The sequence below is a fragment of the Cebus imitator genome, unplaced genomic scaffold (assembly GCF_001604975.1).
Source record: "Cebus imitator isolate Cc_AM_T3 unplaced genomic scaffold, Cebus_imitator-1.0 Scaffold484, whole genome shotgun sequence".
Taxonomy (NCBI): Eukaryota; Metazoa; Chordata; class Mammalia; order Primates; family Cebidae; genus Cebus; species Cebus imitator.
In genome coordinates this window covers 261,180-286,417 of record NW_016107799.1, presented here as the reverse complement: position 1 = coordinate 286,417, position 25,238 = coordinate 261,180, and the positions used below count along the sequence as shown (strand labels likewise).

The window sequence follows — 25,238 nt, the reverse complement described above, 5'->3', positions numbered from 1 at the left end:
TTGGTTTTTTTGGAACTTTGTAGGATGTTTTTTTTCCCTCTATTTTGATCCGTGGTAGGTTGAACCCATGGGTTTGGAAACCACAGTTATGGAGGGTCAATTGTACTTCAGAGTAATATGAATGTGTCCTGTATTTCACTTTTATATGATCTGGTGACAAAAATTGGAAGCTTATGGGAACTACTATCTATTTAATGCTTCTCATTCAAATAGTCCTTAACAGTGGGTAAAAGTTAAATATAAGGGGTGGCTTGTGGTTTTGTGTTTTTATTTCGATGTTAAAGAATTATCATATTAAGTAATAGCTTCAAAACTGATTATATTCCATTGTGGCTACAGCTGGAAAAAATAAGGGATACTTAACAGTAATATTCAGTATAAAGTGTTTCTATATTATTTTGCTCTAGAAGTAGTTTTTCTCAGTTTGCTTATTTCTTTTTAGGTGTATTGCACAATGCAGAAAGCACTTAGTTTCACTATATCCGTGTGTTCATCCATATACAATATATGAAATATCTGTGACAATGTGGACACTCAAGAAGTACTTTCACAAGCACTTGGATGCTTGAAGGCTCTCATTTGTGCCTTTTAACTGAATGAGGTTTTCCCACATGCCTGTGTGGAAACTAGAGGCAAAGTGAAGGAGAGGAAAACAGGAGGATGGAATCATAGAAAAGGACAGTCAGAAAGTGAAAGAACAAAGGACAAACTCAACTAGAGCCAGAGACTGACAGACTGAAATGCAAGCATAGTCAGAAGACAGAGAGGGGGATTAACATCGGAGGATACCTGCCATTTACTTGAATATTGGATTATATACAGTGTTTCTTTTTCTTATGTGTTCCCCTTATTCCCTCACTGCCCCAACGAATTCATAATAGGCTTAGTGTGAGCAGTTTAATTATTTCTCTTCTCTCTTATATGACATTTCCTTTGGTGTTGGGTGTTCAAATACTTGAGTAAAACTTAATAACAGATTCCTATCTATTATTAAAACCTTCCAGATTTTAACACCTAGAAAACTCTTGTGAAGTTATATTTATAAAATTAAGTCTTAGTGAAATACTTATTCTGTTTTCATCTTGAGATGAATATACATATTCATAAGTAAGAGTTCTAAGACAAGAGCCAGAATGAGTGCCTCCCCCCGACCCCCCACCAGGTTGTAATGTTTAGTCAAATGTTGCCTGCTTGGTAATTAGCATGTAGCTTTAGAGAGACTATCTTATGACTCATTTGTTCACCAATTCCAAAGTAATATTAAGTCAACATAAGATGCCATATTTAATTGTGGGCAGAGTTGACTGACTTTTGTTCTAGGCTGCCTAGAAAAGTTATTTTTCTTAAATATTTTTTAAAGACAAAATCTCCCTATATTGCCCAGGCTGGAGTGCAGTGGCTATTCACAGGTGCAGCCATAGTACACAGCAACCTGTTGGGCTCAGGCAGTCCTGCCTCAGCCTCCTGAGCATAGGAAAGTTCTTTAAGTTGGGAGTTTTCGTAAGTCAGGGAACTTCTAAATATGAGTGAATAATCTACTTCATGGATTAAATATGTCCATTTTCCTTCTAATGTTTAATAGAATTGTCATCAGTCATGGTCAATCAAAAAGAATGAGTTAGGCCTACACCTCAACTATGTAATATGATTACATACACCATTATACATGTATAGTTATATATTTTATACACACATACATGTATAATAGTGTGTTTCTTAGTACATTATAAAGTGAGATACAGATTTTGTTGTACCTGCTATTTCGCAATGTCTTCCTATCTGCTACCTGTTTCTGAATTAAAAGTCAGCTGCTTTTCTTCCACTAATGTTTATGTTTTATTTACCTTTATCTTACATTTTATCTAATTTTTACATTTAATTTTATAATCTGAAATTGCCACTATATTTAAATATATAAACTCTGTGATACACAAAACCAGTGGTTTATGATCACAGGAATTTCCGTATCTCCAAAAAAATATTTTTTCAAGGGTGTGGCATATCAGAGATTAATGTTCGGCATGTATTTTGGCTCTTATTTTCTTCCTCCCCAGTTTTCTGTTAGAGCAGCTATTTGTGGATTTGCTAATAGAGAACTAAGGTTCTTATTATAAATGAAGAATTATTCATTGAGTTAGGTATTTTTTGTTGACTAAGTGTCTTGATCTCAAACTTACATTTTATATATTGTCAGTAATTATATATATGGAATTGAAGGATTAAGTTTTATTTTTTGTACAAATACTACAGCTGTTGTACAAATACTACATAGTATTTGTACATAGTATTTGAAATATACTACATAGTATTTGTACAATACAATTATTGTATTTGCATAATAAAATTATTGTATTTATACAATAAAAATTTATTGTACAAATACTACAGCTGTTATACAGATAGCTGCAGTCATGTGTGGCCTCGTCTAGAAGCAAAAATTAAAACATCTGAAGCTCTCTATATGAATGTGGCCTTAATGTCTTTGTGCTCATTTATTCTTTTATTGGAAAAAAAGCTCTGAGTGCCTATTTTGTGTCACATAATTGAGATTTGCTGTTAAATGTCTGATTCTTTAGTATTATCTAAGTTGTTCACAGTGGTATGGTGATCCATACTCTGAAATGTTCCATTATCTGGAATTAAAGGCATATAATAAAAATAGAAATTGACTGTATTTAGTTTATTCTGTGTCATAAATTGAAAGTAAATAGATGACTAGAAGAAAGTATACCAAATAAAAATTTATCAGCATTATAACAATTCTGTCATTCATTCTGACTTGTAAAAGCTCTGAATATTGCCGGGCGCGGTGGCTCACGCCTGTAATCCCAGCACTTTGGGAGGCCGAGGCGGGTGGATCACGAGGTCAAGAGATCGAGACCATCCTGGTCAACATGGTGAAACCCCGTCTCTACTAAAAATACAAAAATAACATTAGCTGGTCATGGTGGCGTGTGCCTGTAATCCCAGCTACTCAGGAGGTTGAGGCAGGAGAATTGCCTGAACCCAGGAGGCGGAGGTTGCGGTGAGCCGAGATCGCGCCATTGCACTCCAGCCTGGGTAGCAAGAGTGAAACTCCATCTCAAAAAAAAAAAAAAAGCTCTGAATATTTTACATAGTTTGTAGGAAGAATCTGTCTTTTGTACAATGGAGGAAATAAGAAACCTTAAGTCTTCTCGAAATGGGTTTATACCATAAATGGGAGATGTGGTATGTGGTTATACACATGGGTGTTTCTCTAGTGGATTAAGCCAAATGGTTCCTTGCCCTAAGTTAGAGACAGAAGAGGGGAAAGCACATAATTGTAAAGAACGAGGCAGCAGTTCTAGAGGTGCTTAATAATTGGACCTGATTTCAAATGAGCCACTCCATGTAGTTTATTTAAACACAGTACTTTCTAAGTTTCTGCAAGAAGTATGTAGTCTCAGGAGAATTGCTGTACCTCTGACCCACACATTGGGCATGATTAGAAAACACAAGGGTAGGAAATACAGTTTATTCTTTCAGCATGACAGAAATAGCAAACTATGTAAATCTAATGTCTGACATATAGATACATTATATGGCTGCAGTAAGTACACTTACAAGTTAGAGCCAACAAATAACTGCTAATCCCAACATAGCTTGCTTTTATTTTGTTTACATATTTTTTTAAACAGGAAAAAAATACTTTCTCCATCACCCAGGCTGGAATGCAGTGGTGTGATCTTGCCCTACTGCACTTTCCTTCCCTGGGTTCAAGCAATTCTCATGCTTCGGCCTCCCAGTAGCTGGAATTACAGTTGTGTGACACCACACCTGGTTAATTTTTGTATTTTTAGTAGAGACACGGTTTCACTATGTTGGCCAGACTGATGCTGACCTCCTGGCCTCAAGTGATCTGCCTGCCTCTGCCTCCTAAAGTTTTGGGATTACAGGCATGAGCCACTGCACCTGGACCCCAACATAGGTTGCGTCGAAGTGAATATGTTTTTAAAATTTTTAATAAACATTTAATTTTTGAAGATCCTCTCAGTCTAGAAACTCTTCCTACTCTCTAGATGATGATTACTTCGGCTAGTGTTATACTTATTAAGCATAAGTCAGTAAGTGTGGTGGAGCAATGATGTAGAGTATGTAAATAAATTTTTTTTTTTCACATATTAGACTAGATAGTTTCATTAGAGTTTTGTCCTTTTCACATTTTTGATGCCTTTTTTTCCTTCATCAATAGAGGTAGCCAAGTTAATTTATTTTTCCTTTACTTTCTTCAAACTCATTTATTTTTCTAAAAGATACTGCCGCCATCAGTATGCTGATACCAAATACAGGGTATTATAATAAAGGAAAGATGTTAGGAGAAATATTTTAGCACCTCTTCTCCCAAATACAGGTTTTATACAGTTACCACTTGTCTTAATGAGCCACACTACCCTGGAAAATCAGATTATATATTTCAATAGAAATATGTTGAAACCAGCCTGTAGTTTCTAAGTATATAAACCTTTGATCTTTACGTTTTTAGTGTCGATCTTGAAAGAGCTTTCTTCTGCATAAACCAACTTTTGGTATAGAAGTACTGTATTTTCACTTATTGATATACACAGTATATCAATAATTCTCATGATTGCATTATACTATATGAATATTTAATATTTAAAGAGTTCAAGCAGCTGGAAAACTTAGTTCTGCATTTTCAGTACACTGACATAAGATTGGTTCATTTGGTTAGTAGAATTGTATAGTAAGTCAATAGAAATGCTGCTGCAGACTTTTTAGTCATTAGTTGGTACCTAGAGCTCTTAATGTCTTTGCTTCTTCACTGCGGTCTTACTGTATTATCACAGTTGTGTAACTGACTTGAATTTCATCTCAAGGAGTTTAACTTTCTACAAAGCATAATCTTGCTAAAACTTTCCTACTGATTTTACAGCTGGCATTCCTCGTTCAGTATTAAAAGATTGGCGTAAAGTCAAGAAGCTGAAGCAAACTGGGGAATCCTTTTTACAGGATGACTCCTGCTGTGAGATAGGGCCTAATTTACAAAAGTGCCGAGAATGCAGACTTATTCGCAGTAAAAAAGGAGAAGAACCAGCTCACTCACCGGTATTTTGTAGATTTTACTACTTTAGACGGTAAGTGAAAATATGAAATTATGAAAAAAATAATTTATTGATTTTATATTGGAAATGATAATTCTGAGTGTCCCTTTGGAGGGGGGATGAGTCTTTGTGAGTCTCCATGTTTCTGAAACACTATAAAAGAGCATTAAACATTTTTTTACTAAATTTTAACAATTTCTAACTATTACACTAAATACATTATTACTCATGTTTCGTATGACCTTTCTATTCTGAGATTTATTCTTAATAAGAAAATGATTTTTTTTAAGAACATGATAGGAAATAACAGTTTTTTATTTAAGGATTTTAAAAAATGTTTTATACTTTGGCCAAAATAATTTAATATTTCTCTCTTTACTTTAGCTAATAATCACAGACTTTAAATCTAGGTAAACAATCTAGGCAGTTAAACTGAAGCCATTACATTACATTGTGGTACCCATACTTTTGTCAAACATACATGAAACATTTGTAGCTGTAATTATAAGTTATAAAATGGCCAGGTGCAGTGGCTCACGCCTGTAATCCCAGCACTTTGGGAGGCCAAGGCAGATGGATCACCTGGGGTCGGAAGTTTGAGACCAGCCTGACCAACATGGAGAAACTCTGTCTCTACTAAAAATACAACACTAGCCAGACATGGTGGTGCATAAGTATAATCCCAACTACTCAGGAGGCTGAGGAAGGAGAATAGCTTCAACCTAGGAGGCAGTGGTTGCAGTGAGCCGAGATTGCGCCGTTGCTGCAACAAAAGTGAAGCGCCATCTCAAAAAAAAAGTTACAAAATGACAAGGAGGATTTGTTAGTACCCTGTCATATTTTAACGTTATTGTAGTAAAATATGAAAACCACTTAACAGTTGTTAACCTATATAGTAATTTAATATAGATATTACCAAGTAATATTTTAAAGTTAAAAACTTTAAGGTGGACTTGTAAGAATTCAAATAAAGAATAGTTGGGCTGGGGGAGAGAATAGTTGGATAACCCAGACAGTAAAGACTAATTAACATGTCACACTCCAGAATCAGTCATTTCTAGTTGTAAATTCCATCTCTGTCCCTTAGTTCCTATACGAGTTTAACTATGGTAGGACTACAACTAAGCCTGTCTCATCTGCAAAATGTAAATGTTAGTACCTACCTAAGAGAGGTTTAATGAAGGTTAAATGAGATAAAGTATCCCAGGTCCTTAACGTAGTTCCATGCACATATGAAATGCTCTATTGTTAGCTGTAATTATCTTCCTAAGAAGTTGAGATACTTTATTCTGCTTAGTACAATATGCTGGTAGCCAAGTATAGACATCCAAAAATACATATTGATAAGAATGGACCAAGTTATCTTTCTTCCTTTGTAGCCAGCAGTCCCCAAAGGACAGACAACTTCAGGGAATAATTATAGGAGGTAGTACATATGGAAGTGCAGAAAAGATGAATAAAGGAATCAAAAGCAAAGTAGGTTTGAGGTGATAAGAAAATCTAGGTCTGAAGGAAAGAAATGTTCAGGCAAAGATTGTAACATAAAGTCAAAATAAGATGCTGGGGTATGACAAAAGGAGAAATTTCATTTAAAAAGAAGGAAACTTGATAATAAAGACAAAAAATAGGAATAAAAGAAGTGTTGCTATTCATATGAAAAATACAGTATGACTTGTATTTTAGACATCACCTATTTGAGAGTAAAGAGAATTAAGTACAAGATAATTGAGAAATAACCACCAGCCAGTAAGAAAATCGTAGTTTTGCTTTCCATTTACCGTAAACTTCTCTGAATAGAGTAGTTATTTGGACATGAGAAGCTCAGAGCAAGTAAGCACATTAATGCAGTTCCTATAAAACTATTAAGAATTTCATTCTTGGTCTCCTAAATCACTTTAATAACGTGTCAATGAATAAAAATGTATTTGGCATTTTTAAAGTCCTCCTGGTCAAAGTCTTAAGGTGATTTAGGCCATTTCAGCTTTAATGATTCCTGATTTAGGTTATGTATAAAATAATAGCATTGCTCTGGGCAACATTGGGCCCACATTTTCACTCTTGTTACTCGTCAAACACTTAAACAGTTTTATTTTGTTCAAGTTAAGTAATTAAGCATATGTGATTTTATTTCTTGAAATAACCAAAGACTGGCACTACTTATTGCCATTTGCATAATGCCTATTAGTTTTTTAAATTAATTCAATAATTAATGTGTGAAGAATTAACCTGTATTCCTGTTTTCAGTGTAATTCATATTTTATAATGCAGTATAAACAATGATAAATTTACAACTTTAAAAACTGGACTTATGTTTTCTTAATATGTTGGTACCTAATGCTTTTATGTTTTAATATTTCAGGTTGTCATTTAGTAAAAACGGAGTAGTTAGAATAGATGGTTTCTCTTCTCCTGACCAATATGATGATGAAGCTATGAGTTTGTGGACACATGAAAATTATGAAGATGATGAACTAGATATAGAAACTTCTAAATATATCTTGGATATAATAGGTGATAAGTTCTGTCAATTAGTAACATCTGAAAAAACAGCTTTGTCATGGGTGAAAAAGGATGGTAAGAAAGTTAAATATAATATGAACTGTACAAATTTTATTTCAAGAATTTCTCTTTGAATTATGTTTGATCTATGAAAGAAATCCCTAATCTTATCGTGCTGATTTTTAATTATGATAATGATACCTTTTTACAAAGGAATGTACCAGTATGTTTTTTGTTTTGTTTTGTTTTGTTTTTTTGAGACAGAGTCTCACTGTGTCACCAGGCACCAGGCTGGAGTGCAGTGGCGATCTCGGCTCACTGCAACCTTCGCCTCTCAGGTTCAAGCAATTCTCCTGCCTCAGCCTCCTGGGTAGCTGGGACTACAGGCACACGCCACCACGCCCAGCTAATTTTTTTTGTATTTTTAGTAGAGATGGGGTTTCACCATGTTGGCCAGGATGGTTTCGATCTCTTGACCTCATGATCCACCCGCCTCGGCCTCCCAAAGTGCTGGGATTACAGACTTGAGCCACCGCGCCTGGCCGCCAATATGTATTTAAGGTTACATGTATTTTCCTGTAGAAGGTGAATTGAGTCAGTTAACCATTTATGAAATCACGATAGTATTTTTCTATTTCTGCCATTGCAACATAAATTAATGTGTTAAACCTGCTTTGGATGCATGTTGTGAAATTTCAACGTTTGGCCTATAAAGATATAATCTACCCCAATTATTTGTATTGGAATCTCAGCTTTACTTCCTGTTTAACTGTTACCTTTGGCAAATAACCTCTGTGGATATCAGGCAGGTCTATAAAATTGAAAGGATAACTATTTCATTAATTTATTTAGAAAGTAGTTATGTTAATTACGTTAACTTATATAAGGTTCTTAAATAGGGCCTAACATAGTACGTGCTCTAAATATTAGCTTCTTTTCTTTCCCTTTTTTAAAATTACTGGTTTGCCCCTCAGGGAACACTTAGCAATGACTGGAGACATTTTTGGTTGCATAACTGAGGGAGTTAAGGATATGCTGCCAAGCATCTAGTAGGTAGAGGGTACAGATGCCACTGAACACCCTGCAGTGCACAGAATAATCCCTCAAAACAAAGAATTATTCAACCGAAAATGTCAAAAGTGCCAGAGTTGAGAAACCCTGCCTTAGATGTAAGCCATTTTTATTATTCACTTATGATCATTTGTGAGTCTTCTGAAGAGAATTACTAATTACTTCAAGAAATCTATTGGTCTTTAGTTAATATAGTGTAGAAGGTTCTTCGTTTGCCTTTACATTTTTATTTCTTCTGTATTTCAGCCAAAATTGTCTTGGAAAAGAGCATGTTTGCCTTTAAATTTTTTGTTTTTTCTGTATTTCAGCCAAAATTGCCTGGAAAAGAGCAGTGAGAGGAGTCCGGGAGATGTGTGATGCATGTGAAGCAACATTGTTTAACATTCACTGGGTCTGCCAAAAATGTGGATTTGTGGTCTGCTTAGATTGTTACAAGGCAAAGGAAAGGAAGAGTTCTAGAGGTTGGTGTATAAGTTTATATAAATAGAAGTTTTTTAATAATTTTTTTTAGGATCACTAATCTAGAACATGAGATGATTTTTTTATTCCTACCTTCCTTAATTATTAATGTATTAAGGAATTTTTGTTTGTTTGTTTTTAAGAGGAGAAGTAATCACATTTTATTAATGGTTATATTTTCTAGAATTAAATTGCGTCTACACCCATCAGCCTCTTGAGGGTATCCATCGTCTCATTTCAGTCAGTTCCTTAATGTAGCCCAAATTTAGGTTAGACCTTGTTGCTTTGATTTCATTGTGTGGGCCGGGCACTGTGGCTCATGCTTATAATCCCAGTGCTTTGGGAGGCGTAGGCTGGAGGATCACTTGAGCCCAGGGGTTCAAGGTTACACTGAGCTTTGATTGTAGCACGGCACGCCAGTGTAGGGGGCAGAGCAAGACCCTCTCTCTTTAAAATTTGTTTAAAAGACTGCAGCATGTAGAAGCCTGAAGTCCTTCTAGGACTTGTGAATTACAGCGTCATACCGTATAAGTCACAATTGAATACTTATTAGTGTAAATGTAAATTGAGTTTTCTAAATATTAATCTGTAGCGTACAAATAAAAATGTTGAAGAATATGCTGCCACCCTCCCCATTTATCCCCGTTTTTCTGTTTTGTTTGGAGACGGAGTCTCATCTTGTCATCCAGGCGGGAATACTGTGGTACAGTCTCAGCTCACTGCAGCTTTGAACTCCTGGGCTCAAGTGATCCTCCCACCTCAGTCTCCTGAATAGCTGGGACTACAGGCACATACCAGCATACCTGGCTAATTTTTTTGTATTTTTCTTAGAGAGAGGGTTTCATCATGTCGCCCAGGCTGACTCCAGTTTTTAGAAAAGAAATCTTTATAATTTGGAAACAGCTTTTCAATTACTTCTAATTTCTAGGTAAATAAATGTCACAAAAACAGTGTTCTCTTTGTTAAAACAGCTAGAAGTAATATAAAGTTTTAAAAAGAAAGTGGGCCAGGTATGGTGGCCCACGCCTGTAATCCCAGTACTTTGAGATGCCAGGGCAAGCCTCCAAAAATTGCTTGAGCCCAGGTGTTCAAGACCAGCTTGGGCAACGTGGCAAAAACCTCTCTCTACCCAAAAAAAAAAAAAAAAAAAAAAAAGCTAGGCATGCTAATATGTGCCTATAGTCCCAGCTTCCTTGGAGGCTGAGGTGGGAGAATCACCTGAGCCCAGGAGATGGAAGCTGCAGTGAAATGTGATTACATCATTGCACTCCACCCTGGGCAACACAGTGAGAACCTGTCTCAAAAAGGAAGTAATTACATGAGTCAGAAGTGTTTTAGAAAGATTATCCAAGGCAATTTTGGAAGTGACTACCTAAAACTGGTATTGAGTTTTTGTTAGGAGTAGACTTCTGATGAAATAAAAGGATTAGAATTGTGGAAGCATTAGAAGTACTTAGCATAGATTGTCTCAAAGTAGTGAATGTCATTTTCATTTCAGGCAGCTCTTTTTTCAGAGTAGCATACCAAGTAGATGAAACATGATGAACAATCATTATGTTCTACTGATAGGATTACCAAAGTCTCTTACCCTTTATTACCAAAGAAACCTGAGCAAATGTGGAAGTGTAGCTGAACATCTATAGCTAAGTGTTTCTGGGATATGCAATAAATATGTTAATATGAGTAAAATATGAAACAGTAATAAATGTATTTTGACATTGTCAGTTGTTATGAAACTTAACGACATGACATGCATTTCAAATTCCTTTTTCCTGGTTTCATATTACTTTTGATTTTCCTTTGCCAAATTAAAAAAGTTAAGTTTAATTTACTCTATTTTGCTGTGTTGTATATATGTATATATACATGAGCTACTATAAATTCTTTTTGTAAGATAAAGAGTATTTATATTAAAACTAAATTGTCATATTGCTGCTGATTTTCTTTTTTTCTTTTTATATCGTTGAAACGGAGTTTCACTCTTGTTGCCCAGGTTGGAATGCAGGGGCGTGATCTTGGCCTCCTGGGTTCAAGTAATTCTCCTGCCTCAGCCTCCTCAGTAGCTGGGATTACAGACACGGGCCACCAGGCCAGTTAATTTTGCATTTTGAGTAGAAACGGGGTTTTAACATGTTGGCCATGCTGTCTCGAGCTCCTGACCTCAGTTGATCCTCCCACCTTGGCTTCCCAAAGTGCTGGGATTACAAGCATGAGCCACCATGCCCAGCCTGCTATTTGCATAGTAGTATTAATTTTGAAAGTACAGTCTGTTAGTTACCATATCATTCTTTCAAGTGTAACTTATACCTTGGGTTATTATCTGTGCTATCTATGTGTCTATTTTATTGTTAAATATTGTAGTAAAACTCGGATTTAGTAGAATTTTTATTTTTTGAGCCTGAGTCTTGCTCTGTCACCAGGCTGGAGTGCAGTAGCACAATCTCAGCTCACTGCAACCTCTGCCTCCTGGGTTCAGGCGATTCTCCTGCCTCAGCCTCCCGAGTAGCTGGGCTTACAGGCACCCACCACCATGTCCAGCTGATTTTTCTATTTTTAGTAGAGACAGGGTTTCACCATGTTGCCCAGGATACTCTCGATCTCTTGACCTCGTGATCCGCCTGCCTCAGCCTCCTAAAGTGCTGGGATTATAGGCGTTAGCCACTGTACCCAGCCGAGTAGGTTTAATGTATAGCTTCATAGAGTGGTGATCAACATAAATTTCTAAAATATAAGCAATAGATAAAATGTTTGCAAGTTACGTAGGTTTTGCAGAGGAAAGTCAAAGTTTTTAAAGGTAACTAGTATTAGACTGGGTATGAATTTTATTTAATGTATATTTTTATGAAATAATAGTTCTAGATTTGATTTTTTTTTTTTTTTTTTTTTTTTAAAGATGGAGTCTTGCTCTGTCGCCCAGGCTGGAGTGCAATGGTGCAATCTCGGCTCACTGCAGCCTCGGCCCCCAGCCCCACCCCATTTAAGCGATTCTCCTGCTTTGGCCTCCCAAGTAACTGGGATTACGGGCATGTGCTACCACGCCTGGCTAATTTTTACATTATTAGTTGAGATGGAGTTTCACCATGTTGGCCAGGCTGGTCTTGAACTCCTGACCTCAAGTGATCTGCCTTCCTTGGCCTCACAAAATGCTGGGATTACAGGTGTGAGCCACCGTGCCCAGCCTAGTTCTAGATTTTTTAATGCTGAATTTATTGAGTGTTGTGACACTGAAGCTATTATAGCTACCTCATAAAGTAGCTGTCTATGTCATTAAATTTATAGAGAAAGTTCTTGAGATCAAGGTATCAAACACATTTAATCTTTATATTATGCCCTATGCTGTGCCTTAATTGTTTACAACTTTAGGGATGAAACCTTACTTGAAGTCAGCAATAGCAATTAATAACTATATGGTACCAGCTTTTTCACATGTCTCATGTTCCTCTATATGTCTTTGAAGCATAAGAGGAAAATGAATTAACAGTCATCTCAAACTGTGTCAGTCTGATGTACTAGCATCAGGCAAAAATTCTGTTTGGCACAGAAAACAGCTATGAGATAAAAGGAGATTAGCTATAGAGAAGATAGAGGTGACTAATAACAATAATAACCGGTAATTTTAGAAAAGGCTATTATATCCATTTTGCATCACTGTTTTTACAAAATTCAGGGAATGGGCCGGGCGCGGTGGCTCACGCCTGTAATCCCAGCACTTTGGGAGGCCGAGGCGGGCGGATCACCTGAGGTCAGGAGTTCAAGACCAGCCTGACCAACGTGGTGAAACCCTGTCTCTTAAAAAAAAAAAAAGTTAAAAAAATATATATTTTAAAAAAAAAAATTCAGGGAATGGTGGAACTGTTTTTCCTGACTTGTTTCAGAACCAAACTTCTAAAGCATATCATTGACATTTTCTTTTTTTAATTTTTTTTTCCTCATTGGCTGTAACTCTAGCCAGTGAGACATTTTATATAATCGTTAAGTTCTTTACACCATCAATTTATACCTATGAAACCATGAGTGTGATATACAACAAGGCGTATTATCTTACAGATAAAGAACTATATGCTTGGATGAAGTGTGTGAAGGGACAGCCTCATGATCACAAACATTTAATGCCAACCCAAATTATACCTGGTTCTAGTAAGTATAAATATACCTTCTTCATGTAATATAACTGCTCTTGGTTGCTCCAGACTAAAGGAACACTTAAGGGAGTATCGAGAAGTATAACTGGATGGAGAGAGAGGAGGTTTAACTAGTATTGATTAATTATCTTGCTCAGTTATTGGAAATCCTCTGTGTAATAAAGCTCAGAAGATAAGTCCAAGCCTCACTTATGAAGAAAGTTCACCATTAAAAGGGGAAAGCTAGAGTGTAATGAAAAGGCCTATTAGATTTCCAATGAAAGCTTTTTACAGATTTTGAGCATATCTAATTTTTAATAGAGGTAGGAGAGAAAAGAATAGAGAACATAAATTTGGTTGAATAATCAAACCTGTAATAGATGGAAGAGAATGGAGAAAAATGGAAGAAATTTAAAGGGCACAAGAAAACTTCCATTGTTCCATATTATAATATAAAATATTGTAAGAAAAAAATTTTACAGCATTAATAACTAGTGGTAATCTTTTTATTAACCACCATTTTATTTTGTAGTTTTGACAGATCTTCTAGATGCCATGCACACTCTTAGGGAAAAATATGGTATTAAATCTCATTGTCATTGTACTAACAAACAGAATTCACAAGTTGGAAATTTTCCTGCAATGAATGGTGTATCTCAAGTGAGTAAAGAATCTGATTATTCAAATAAAACCTATGGCTAAAGATACGTATTTGAAATTTGATATAGGACTTGTGTATGACTTATGTTTTCTGTGTTTGTGTGTAAATTTCTTATATCTATGCTACTAATTGAATAATTGAAGAAAGTGTTTAAAAATGTAATTGTTCTACCTCTGTAGGTTTTACAGAATGTTCTTAATCATGGTAATAAAATTTCTCTGTGCATGCCTGAGTCTCAGCAGCAAAATACTCCTCAGAAGTCTGAGAAAAATGGCAGCAGCAGCCCAGAGAGTGATGTAGGCACAGATAACAAGTTAACTCCTCCAGAATCCCAGTCACCACTGCACTGGTTAGCAGATCTTGCAGAGCAAAAATCCAGAGAGGAAAAAAAAGGTAAACATCATTGATTATCTAGGTATGTGTGAGAGGAGTATAGTATTTCTTTTTTTTTTTTTTTTTTAATTGATATCCAGGTTTCCAAGGAGTACAGTATTTCTAACCAACAATGTATTATTGTACAGGTACTGTTAAGGTAAATAATTTACTTTGGTCTTCTGCTTGAATTATAGCTTAGGTTCACTGTAAACATTTTGTCTTTTTAGGAACTAGCCTTTTTGTTGTTGTTGTTTTCTTTGTTTTGAGACTATCACCTAGGTTGGAGTGCAGTGGCACAATCATGGCTCACTGCAGCCTTGACCTCTCAGGCTCAGGTGATCCTCCCAGTTTGGCCTCCCAAATAGCAGGGACTACAGGCATGTACCACCATGCCTAATTTTTTCTTTTTGGGGGGTTGGGGAAAGGAGTTTCGCTCTTGTTGCCCAGTCTGGAGTGCCATGGCACAATCTCAGCTCACTACAACTTCCGCCTCCCAGGTTTAAGTGATTCTCCTACCCCAGCCTCCCGAGTAGCTGAGACTAAAGGCATGCACCACCATGCCCAACTAATTTTTTGTTTTTAGAAGAGACAGTGCTTCAACCATGTTGCCCAGGCTGGTCTCAAACTCCGGACCTCAGGTAATCCATCTGCCGCGGCCTCCCAAAGTGCTGGGATTACAGGCGTGAGCCACCATGCCTGGCCAAAACTGAGTGTGTGTGTGTGTGTGTGTGTGTGTACATGAAGTTTTGCCATATTGCCCAGACTAATCTTGAACTGCTGGGCTCAAGCAATCTACCTACCTCGTCTTCCCAGAGTGCTGGGATTACAGATGTGAGCCACCACACCCAGCCTTCCAGCGTTAGCCTTCCTTTGACTACATATGGAAGTTAGTTACAGAATTGTTTGTGGATGAGCATATTGATAAAGCCACCAGAGCACTAGATGTGTAACTTACCTGTATTTTTTTTTTTTTTTTAAAGACAGAGTCTCTATGCCCAGGCTGGAGTGAAATGGCACAATCTCAGCTCACTGCAGCCTCTGCCCCCACCTCCTGGGTTCCAGCAATTCTCATGCCTCAGCCTCCCGAGTAGCTGGGATTACAGGCATGTGCCACAATACCCAGCTAATGTTTTAATTTTTAGTAGAGATGGGGTTTCAGCATGTTGGCCAGGCTGGTCTCGAACTCCTGACCTCAAGTAATCTGCCCATCTTGGCCTCCCAAAGTGCTGGGATTACAAGTGTGAGCCACCTGCCCAGCCAACTTACCTGTATTTTCTACCTGTCTTTGCCACAGTGTTTTTCATTTGCAACATATGTAAACTTATCTTAAATATCAAGGAAGGTCTTTTTATATTTAAATTGTTTGAATACATTTTGAAGGGTCTAACTCATCCTCAAGTTTGTGTTTAACTGAATAAATCACAATGCTGCCTTCAGTTTTTATCTTCCGCTATGCAATGCAGGGGGCCAGTTGTGTCTCTACTTTAGCACCATGCTTAATAGAGAATTCAAATTTGTAACAATGGGGCACGGTGGTTCACGCCTGTAATCCCAGCACTTTGGGAGGCCAAGGTGGGCAGATCATTTGAGGTCAGGTATTCAAGACCAGCCTGACCAACATGGTGAAACCCCATCTCTACTAAAAATACAGAAAAATTAGCCGGGTGTGGGGATGCATGCCGGTAGTCCCAGCTACTTGGGAAGCTGAAACAGGTGAATCATTTGAACCTGGGAGGCAGAGGTTTTAGTGAGCCGAGGTCATGCCACTGCACTTCAGCCTGGGTGACAGAGCAAGACTCCATCTCAAACAAAACAAAACAAAAATCTGTGAAATTTTTTATTTCAGAAAACAAAGAACTTACCCTTGAAAAACAAATTAAAGAAGACAGAGAACAAGACAACTCTGAATCTCCAAATGGCAGAACATCACCTCTTGTGTCCCAGAATAATGAACAAGGCTCAACCTTACGGGATCTGCTGACTACAACAGCTGGAAAGCTACGTGTGGGCTCTACAGATGCTGGCATTGCCTTTGCCCCAGTATACTCAATGGGAGCCCCAGTGAGTGTGATGCCAAATTTTTGCTTTTAATGTGGGGAAAAATTTTAAATAGATATGATTTGGAGACTTGGTTTTTGGCTGTGAACTACCAATATGCAGATGAAATCAAGTGTACCAAATTGCTAGGCATGTTTCTGTTTGCATTATAACTCTCTTTACCTTGAAAGCTGGCATTAAGGTGGAGGAGGGGGCTCTTTGATACCAGAAGAACCCTAAGATACCCCTTTAGAATTTTGAAATTATTTGTGTAGTGAAGGGGAAAACCCACATGAAGTGAATGTTATATGTTACTTAAAATAATTAGAAGTTAAATTTTGCTTTAATTATTTACCAGGAAAAAGGAAGAGCAGTATAATTGCTTTCAAAAGTATATGGGAACTGGGCGCAGTGGCTTATGCCAGTAATCCTAGCACTTTGGAAGGCTGAGGTAGACAGGTTACCTGAAGTCAGGGGTTCGGGACCAGCCTGGCCAACATGGTGAAACACTGTTTCTACTAAAAATACAAAAGTTAGCCAGGTGTGGTGGCGTGTACTTGTAATCCCAACTACTCCCGAGGCTGAGGCAGGAGAATCACGTGAACCTGGGAGGCAGAGGTTGTAGTGATCCGAGATCGCGCCACTCTACTCTAGCAAGGGCGACAGAGTATGACTCTTGTCTCCCTAGGATTACAGGCATGATTGCCCCCCCCACCCCATATGCTTTTATATATATATGTATATATATATATGTACACACACACACACACACATACATATATTATATATATATGGGGGAGTGCCATCTACCTGTATTCTCTGTCCCAGGCCTATAATAATGTAAAAGGCAGGAAGTTTTGCTGACCTGGCAGTTTTCACACAATCAAACTTCTGGTTTGCATTTTGTCGGGAATATAGGAAGTAATATCTACTAAGATAACTGCATACTCTGGAGTGTAGGGGTATTGTTTAAAAAACAAGTCTGTTGGAGGAAAATGTATATGTTTTCTGTCAAAACAGATTTTTGTTTGCTTTTCCTTAATAGAGTAGCAAAAGTGGACGGACTATGCCTAACATTCTTGATGACATAATTGCTTCAGTTGTTGAAAACAAAATTCCACCAAGTAAGACCTCCAAGATAAATGTAAAACCAGAGCTTAAAGAAGAGCCTGAAGAAAGCAGAATATCTGCAGTGGATGAAAATAATAAATTGTACAGTGATATACCACATTCTTGGATCTGTGAGAAGCATATTTTATGGCTTAAGGACTACAAGAATAGCAATAACTGGAAACTTTTCAAAGAATGTTGGAAACAAGGACAGGTGTGTATTTTAGGCTGATTAAGAACACTCTTGCTGGAACTGAAGCTTATTAAATAGAATGGCTCCCTCCTTAGGGATAGAAATAGAGGGGAGAAGAAATAGTACTTAACACATTTGGGGGGCAATAAGATATCAAAACTACCAAAAAGATTGTTAGAATGATTGTTTCTCAATTCCTGTTTTTGGCCAGATTTAATATGAATTAACAGGAGAGCATTGATTGTTTTATTTTATTTTTTTTACAAAATGTAGTTCCTTTTTCCTCTTTTTTAGATTGGTATTTTAGTCCAGTTAGTAGATCCATTTCTACTATTAAAATGTTAATCAATATTAGCATTTTTTCATGAACCTATATAGGTATTTTTGTCTTTAATATTTATATATAGACCATTTACTTACAAATTAGTTCATCAAATCTTTAATGACAAACTACATTATTTCATTCTCCTCTAATATAAATGATTTTCTGTTGAACAAAAGTTTTGATAATGTTTGATACACATTTCAGATGGCAATTTACATTAATGCAAAAATTATCAACAAATTTAAGTATTTGTATGACAGTATATCATTTTGTTAAATTTCTTGTTTTCTGGAAAATGTTTACTTTGTTCATTCAACTGTTATTGAGCATCTAATAAGATCCAGTCTGTGTTATAGGCATTAAGAATATAAAAGTGAGTAAGCTATGTACAAATGAGTAAGAACCGTTTTAGTGCAGTGCTTCTTGATCTTTTTAGATAACTAACCCCTTTCAAAATCTGATGAAAGCTGAATCTGTGTCCCCAGAAAAGAAGTACATACTGTGCATTGCACATACACAAGTTGTAGCATGTCTTTTTTACCTGTGTCTTCTTGAAGCCCTGATGACATTACTGGGCTGAAATTTTATTTGTGTGGGCTTTTGAGGTACAAAAGAATCAAACAAATAATTGTTTTCATAAGTATGTCGTTTTAAGAACTTTGTTCAAGGCCCTATGAGAACCCAGAAAAGGAAATCTCAAAGCTAGGAAATTACTAGTTCAAAAAGGCTAGTCTAAATTGATTCTTTACAAGTTAAGTGAAGTTATTGCTAGATGGACAAGAGGCTTGACATATACAAAAACATCAAGTGTTAGGGAACTCTCTGAGTAGGTGTGATTATCAGCAACATAGATGAGGGCTCATGGGAGAGAGTGGTAAGGAGACGTAGAGGAGTGATTATGAGATGCACTTATATATCGTACTAAAGAGTTTTAATCTTATACTGTAGGTGATAGTTTTAATTGTGGAATCTGTATAATTAAATTGACATTTTATAATAACTGACAGCAAGGTGGATTAGAAGTTGAGTTAGAAGAGAATAAAACCAGTGCCAAGGAGTCTAATCCTTACAGGCCTGGTGCTGTGGCTCACGTCTATAATCCCAACATTTTGGGGGCCAAGGCAGGAAGATTGATTGCAGTCTGGGCAACATAGTGAGACCTCTGTTTCTACCAAAAATTAGCCAGACGTGGTGGTTCACGCCTGTAGTCCCAGCCACTTGGGAGGCTGAGGCAGGAAGATTGCCTTAGCCCAGGAGGTCCAGGCTGTGGTGAGCTGTGATCGTGCCACTATGCTTCAACCTAGGCAACAAAGTAAAAACCTGTCTCCAAAAAAAAGGTCATTGTGATAGCCTGAGAATTCTGCTTTGAATTATTTTAATATACTAATTAGCTTAACCCTTATCTTTTTAAAAAGAAAATTACTTAACTTTTGGGCTGGGCGCTGTGGCCCTCGCCTGTAATCCCAGCACTTTGGGAGGCCAAGGTGGGTGGATCATGAGGTCAAGAGATCGAGACCATCCTAACCAACATGGTGAAACCCTGTCTCTCCTAAAATATAAAAATTAGCTGGGTGTGGTTGCACGTGCCTGTATTCCCAGCTACTCGGGAGGCTGAGGCAGGAGAATTGCTTGAACCCAGGAGGCAGATGTTGCAGTAAGCCAAGATTGTGCCACTGCACTCCAGCCTGGCTCCTGGTGACAGAACGAGACTCTGTCTGAAAAAAAAAATTGCTTTTAACAAGTTGCTGATTACCTTAAGAAATGGTAGCATAAGACTGAATAGCAGGAATATTATTGGATAGGTACTAGGCACTAGGAATTAATATGTGAATTGCCAGCAGGAGTTAACTAATACCTGGACCTATTTTTATTTATTTATTTATTTATTTATTTAATTTTTTTTTTGAGACGGAGTTTTGCTCTTGTTACCCAGGCTGGAGTGCAATGGCGCGATCTCGGCTCACCGCAACCTCCGCCTCCTGGATTCAGGCAATTCTCCTGCCTCAGCCTCCTGAGTAGCTGGGATTACAGGCACGTGCCACCATGCCCAGCTAATTTTTTGTAGTTTTTTAGTAGAGACGGAGTTTCACCATGTTGACCAGGATGGTCTCGATCTCTTGACCTCGTGATCCACCCNGCGATCTCGGCTCACCGCAACCTCCGCCTCCTGGATTCAGGCAATTCTCCTGCCTCAGCCTCCTGAGTAGCTGGGATTACAGGCACGTGCCACCATGCCCAGCTAATTTTTTGTAGTTTTTTAGTAGAGACGGAGTTTCACCATGTTGACCAGGATGGTCTTGATCTCTTGACCTCGTGATCCACCTGCCTCGGCCTCCCAAAGTGCTGGGATTACAGGCTTGAGCCACCGCGCCCGGCCAATCTTAGATATATTTTTATATCATTTACTGTAGTTCTAGAAGTTATAAATCTTCCATTACTGGTTCCCGGGTTATTAAAAAGCTTTTAGGGAATTTGGGTGGAGAGGACATCTCCATCCCCTTCCTCCCCTACCCCACCAGCAAGTGTAAGAAAGCTTTGAGGGAATTTGAATTTATGTAATTTCAAAGGAGACATTAACTTTCAGAGAATCACTCATTAGGCTTGAAATTTAATAGTTGAAGCTACTGAAGAGGCTGAGGCGAAAGGATTACTTGAGCCCAAAGGGCTACACTAAGGTATGATCAGGCTACTGCCCTCCAGCCTGGGTAAGAGAAGGAGACTGTCTCAAAAAAAAAAAGTCTGTATATCTTTTAACTGTTATTTATTTATCTATTTATTTATAAGCCTGCAGTGGTTTCTGGTGTGCATAAGAAAATGAACATTAGCCTATGGAAGGCGGAATCAATTAGTCTTGATTTTGGAGACCACCAAGCTGATCTCCTGAACTGCAAAGATAGCATCATTTCAAATGCCAATGTTAAGGAATTCTGGGATGGTTTTGAAGAAGTTTCAAGTACGTTGGTTTTTATTTTACTATTTTCTCTGTTGTACTCCTTCAAAATGATATATTCCAAATGTAACTTAACAGGTTTTTAGTCTTTGAAAGATCTGTTTTACGTTGTTGTCTAAAAAAAAAAGAAACAAGTAATTGGAAACAAAATACTGGGTCCTAATCCCTGTCTCCAACACTAATTTCCTTTGACCTTAAAGATGCCGTTTATACTGTTTTATTTATGGAGAAATGTTTGGCAGTTCCATAAGCTTGTGAAAATTGAATTATTTATGTAAAATACTTTGAAAATTAAAAGTGTAAATGTACGATTGTGATGTTACCAAGATTTTTAAAAACAATTTTTGAGATATTACAAGTGGGTAATTGAATGAATTCTGTTGATTTATAAAAGGAACAAAGGTTTTAATACTACATAAGTAATAAGTCAATAAGCAAGCTTTCATTAAGCATGTAATGTGCAACTATCAAATCATTCATTCATTTACATTTCTTTCTCTCCAAATGTTAGTAAAAAGACAGAAATTACCCTTTTAGTAATTAACTGCATTCCTTATAGAACGGCAGAAAAACAAAAGTGGAGAAACAGTTGTTTTAAAATTGAAAGATTGGCCTTCAGGAGAAGACTTCAAGACTATGATGCCAACAAGGTTTGAAACTTTTCATTTTGACTCTTGACTTTGTGAGATTGAGCTGAGACTATCCCAGAGATAGGATAAGTAACTGTAAATGTGACCTGTAGGCCTTTTCTTCCTCAGTTAAAAATAAATAACTCGAGGCTGAGCAGTCATAGTGGCTCACGCCTGTAATCCCAGCACTTTGGGAGGCCAAGGTGAGCAGATTCCTTGAGTCCAAGAGTTGGAGACCAGTCTAGCCAACATGACAAAACCTCATCTCTACAAAAAATGCAAAAAATTAGCCGAGCTTGGTGGCAGGCACCTGTAGTCCCGGCTACTCACAAGGCTGAGGTGAAAAGATTGCTGGAGCCGAGGTGGTAGAGGCTACTGGGAGCTGAGATCGTGCCACTGCACTCCATCCTGGGGGACAGAGCGAGACCCTCTCTGACTGACTGGTAGATTGATAACAAAACTCAGTCGGTAGCCTCAGCATGGGAGATGTCTTTGTGTTAGGACAGTGAAGGAAAGAATGTTCATGTTAAAGAACACAGGACCCTGTTTAGGACTTCCCTTCTGTTGGAGCTTTTAATTTTAATGATTAGAGAAGCAGAATTGCTATTATAGTATCACTTGAGTCAAGGAAAATTGTTACCTGTCTTACGGAAAGGCAGTCTGGTGTTTTGAACAACTTGAAAATTATGTATGTGAAAATACTTACCAATGCAAGTCTTTTATTTATAAGAAGGCAATGTTGTTATTCTTCAGATACGAAGATCTTTTAAAAAGTCTACCATTGCCAGAATATTGTAATCCAGAAGGAAAATTCAATTTGGCCTCTCATTTGCCAGGATTTTTTGTACGTCCTGATCTAGGACCCAGGTTGTGCAGTGCCTATGGTAGGTATATATATTCACATTTCTCCCAAGTAGGAATTATATTGGATTTTTAAGCATTTCTGTTCAAGGCCGGGCGTGGTGACTCATGCCTGTAATCCCAGCACTTAGGGAGGCTGAGGTGGGGCAGATCACAAGATCAAGACATTGAAACCACCCTGGCCAACATGGTGAAATCCCGTCTCTACTAAAAATACAAAAATTGCAACAGCTGGGGCTGCAAAAAAAAAAAAAAAAAGTAAAAACCAAAAATTAGCCAGATGTGGTAGTACTTGCCTGTAGTCCCAGCTCTTGGGAGGGTGAGGAGGAGAATTACTTGAACCCAGGAGTTGGAGGTTGCAGTGAGCCGAGATCATGCCACTGCACTCCAGCCTGGTGACAGAGCAAAAAAAAAAAAAATTTCTGTTTTTATAAATTGTCTAATGATTTTTAGTTTCTACTAAATCTGTTCTTTTAATAATCCATCGAAACCCTTTTTTATATTAAGCAACATGTTAGGAATTAACAGTCAATATATAGTTAAGTACCTGCTAATTTTTTTATTAATTTGATTTTTAACCATAGGACATTTTATTATAATACAAACATAATTATGTTGAAATAATAGGCTATTTTATAAATTGTGGCTTTTGGAACAGGTTTCGTAATAAGGAAACCAAAACTTAAATTAACAAATTATACAGATAGAGTTCATTTGGGGGAATATCTGATTAATTACTATTATATATAAAGTATTTTGTCAAGTAAAATTTTGTTTTATACACAGGTGTAGTTGCTGCTAAAGATCATGATATAGGAACAACAAATCTCCATATTGAAGTTTCTGATGTTGTAAATATTCTAGTCTATGTTGGCATAGCAAAAGGAAATGGCATTCTCTCAAAAGCAGGTAAAGAAACTTAAAGAATGATAGTCTTTGGAATAACAGTTGAATAATCACATTCACTGATATTGTCCAGAATATTAGCTTCTGAGTTAACAGCAAAGATTTCAAAAATAATTGCAATGGATATAGGGGCATTTTAGCCATTACTACTTTAAGACTGAATAATTTTCCTATTTTTTTATGTAAGTGAAATTTAAATTTTAAAAGTGAATATTTTAACTTCTTTTCTATCATTAAGTATTGTGTCGATGAAAGTACACCGTTAAGCTTACTTTTAAACATTTATTGAAGAACAGAAACTAAGTCCTAGGGCTCTAAAGATGATTAAAACATGGTTTGTGCCTCAAGCATTCTTTTTTCCCCTCTACTGAAAAGAGGAGAAAGGGGGTCTTTTAAGTGGAAGTAACCTCTTTCTATCCAATACATAGGTTTTCATTTCTGTCTCCTGAATTTCTTTCTGAAACCATGCCCTGTCAGTTACTCCGTTTTTTATAAAGACATAGATACAATCATAGGTCTTTAACCTTTTCTTCTCCATTGGCTTTTTCCTCTTTACAGTAGAAGTAGAGTCTAAGAATATCTTTGCTTCCTTGAAAGTAAACATCCTTTAAACCTTTCCATGCTGTTGCTCCTACCCTCTAAGAAATATTTTACCATCTCTGTCACTTTCCTTTGACATTTCAACTCATTGCAGTCTTATTCTATACCAGTCTGAAATTACTGTTGCTACTGCTGCCACTCACACACATTTGGATAATTCAGGGTATCTTTCTGGTTCATTTTTTACTCACCCCTGTCTGTAATAAATGGTACCATAGATCACTACCTCTTTGAATATAGTCCTTTACTTCTGTGATACCACTTCTGATTCTGGCACATTATGGAGTTAGAGACTTTTTTTTTGGAGTTTCAGATGTTCTGTACCTTTTCTACTTCACATGAACTTTCTGTGAAATTCTGTGCATGACCTCAGCCATGAAATAGATCATCAGTTGTATATCTGGATCCCAGAATGGATCTATAGCTTGACGGTTACATGCTGGGGACATGGGATTCATTATAGTATTCACTCTACTTTTGTGTACATTTGATAATTTTATAATATACAACCTAAAATCCTTCAAAACTGTAGAAACTCATTTTTACATTATGCTATTCTGCTTTCTTAACTAACACTATTGACTATAATAGGTAACCACTCCCATCCCCCAGAAATTTAAGAGTCAGTGGGCACACAAGTTATAGTCTGAGCACTGCCACAGAAGTGTGACCTGTGTGGTTCACATTATTTATCCTTTCTAATCCTGTGATGCCATGGAGTTAGAGCCGTTGTGTCTCATTATAATTTGTTCAGATCTTTCCCTGTAGCACTTAGAAATTACAATATAGGAGTTAGAAGTACAATACAGAAGTTAACCTGCTTTGCTCCATTACTATTCATTCATGTCCTTAAAAGCTAGAACTTTCTTCCTTATCTTTGTTTATGCGTATCCCCCAGCTTCTGTTCCTAGCATATTTCTTTTGCAAAAATTTCAGGAGAATTTCAATATTTTATTTTATTTTTTTTAATTTATTTTTGAGGCAGAGCCTTGCTCTGTCACCAGGCTGGAGTGTAGTGGCGCAATCTCGGCTCACTGCAACCTCCATCTCCTGGGTTTAAGCAATTCTTCTGCCTCAGCCTCCTGAGTAGCTGGGACCACAGGCACATGCCACCATGCCCGGCTAATTTTTGTATTTTTAGTAGAGACAGGGTTTTACCATGTTGGCCAGGATGGTCTCAATCTCTTGACCTTGTGATCCGCCTGCCTCAGCCTCCCAAAGTGCTGGGATTACAGGTGTGAGCCACCACGCCTGGCCGAATATCAGTATTTTAAATAATCCTTTGGCTCTCTTTATCTAAAAACTTTTTGTCACCTTTTTTTTTTTTTTTTTGAGACGGAGTTTCACTCTTGTTACCCAG

The 25,238-nt window shown here is 37.2% G+C and overlaps 1 protein-coding gene across 1 annotated transcript in view; it reads left to right on the top strand.

The window, feature by feature from the left end:
- The window catches only part of JMJD1C (jumonji domain containing 1C), a 287,926-nt gene that overhangs the window by 249,168 nt on the left and 13,520 nt on the right, over nucleotides 1-25,238 (top strand). The window contains exons 11-22 of the mRNA XM_017512974.2: nucleotides 4,913-5,114; nucleotides 7,441-7,655; nucleotides 8,960-9,112; nucleotides 13,158-13,247; nucleotides 13,764-13,891; nucleotides 14,072-14,285; nucleotides 16,114-16,328; nucleotides 17,350-17,628; nucleotides 20,717-20,885; nucleotides 21,442-21,532; nucleotides 22,265-22,395; nucleotides 23,159-23,281. Of these exons, the coding sequence (XP_017368463.2) occupies nucleotides 4,913-5,114; nucleotides 7,441-7,655; nucleotides 8,960-9,112; nucleotides 13,158-13,247; nucleotides 13,764-13,891; nucleotides 14,072-14,285; nucleotides 16,114-16,328; nucleotides 17,350-17,628; nucleotides 20,717-20,885; nucleotides 21,442-21,532; nucleotides 22,265-22,395; nucleotides 23,159-23,281 (2,010 nt within the window). The remainder of the gene's footprint in view (nucleotides 1-4,912; nucleotides 5,115-7,440; nucleotides 7,656-8,959; nucleotides 9,113-13,157; nucleotides 13,248-13,763; nucleotides 13,892-14,071; nucleotides 14,286-16,113; nucleotides 16,329-17,349; nucleotides 17,629-20,716; nucleotides 20,886-21,441; nucleotides 21,533-22,264; nucleotides 22,396-23,158; nucleotides 23,282-25,238) is intronic.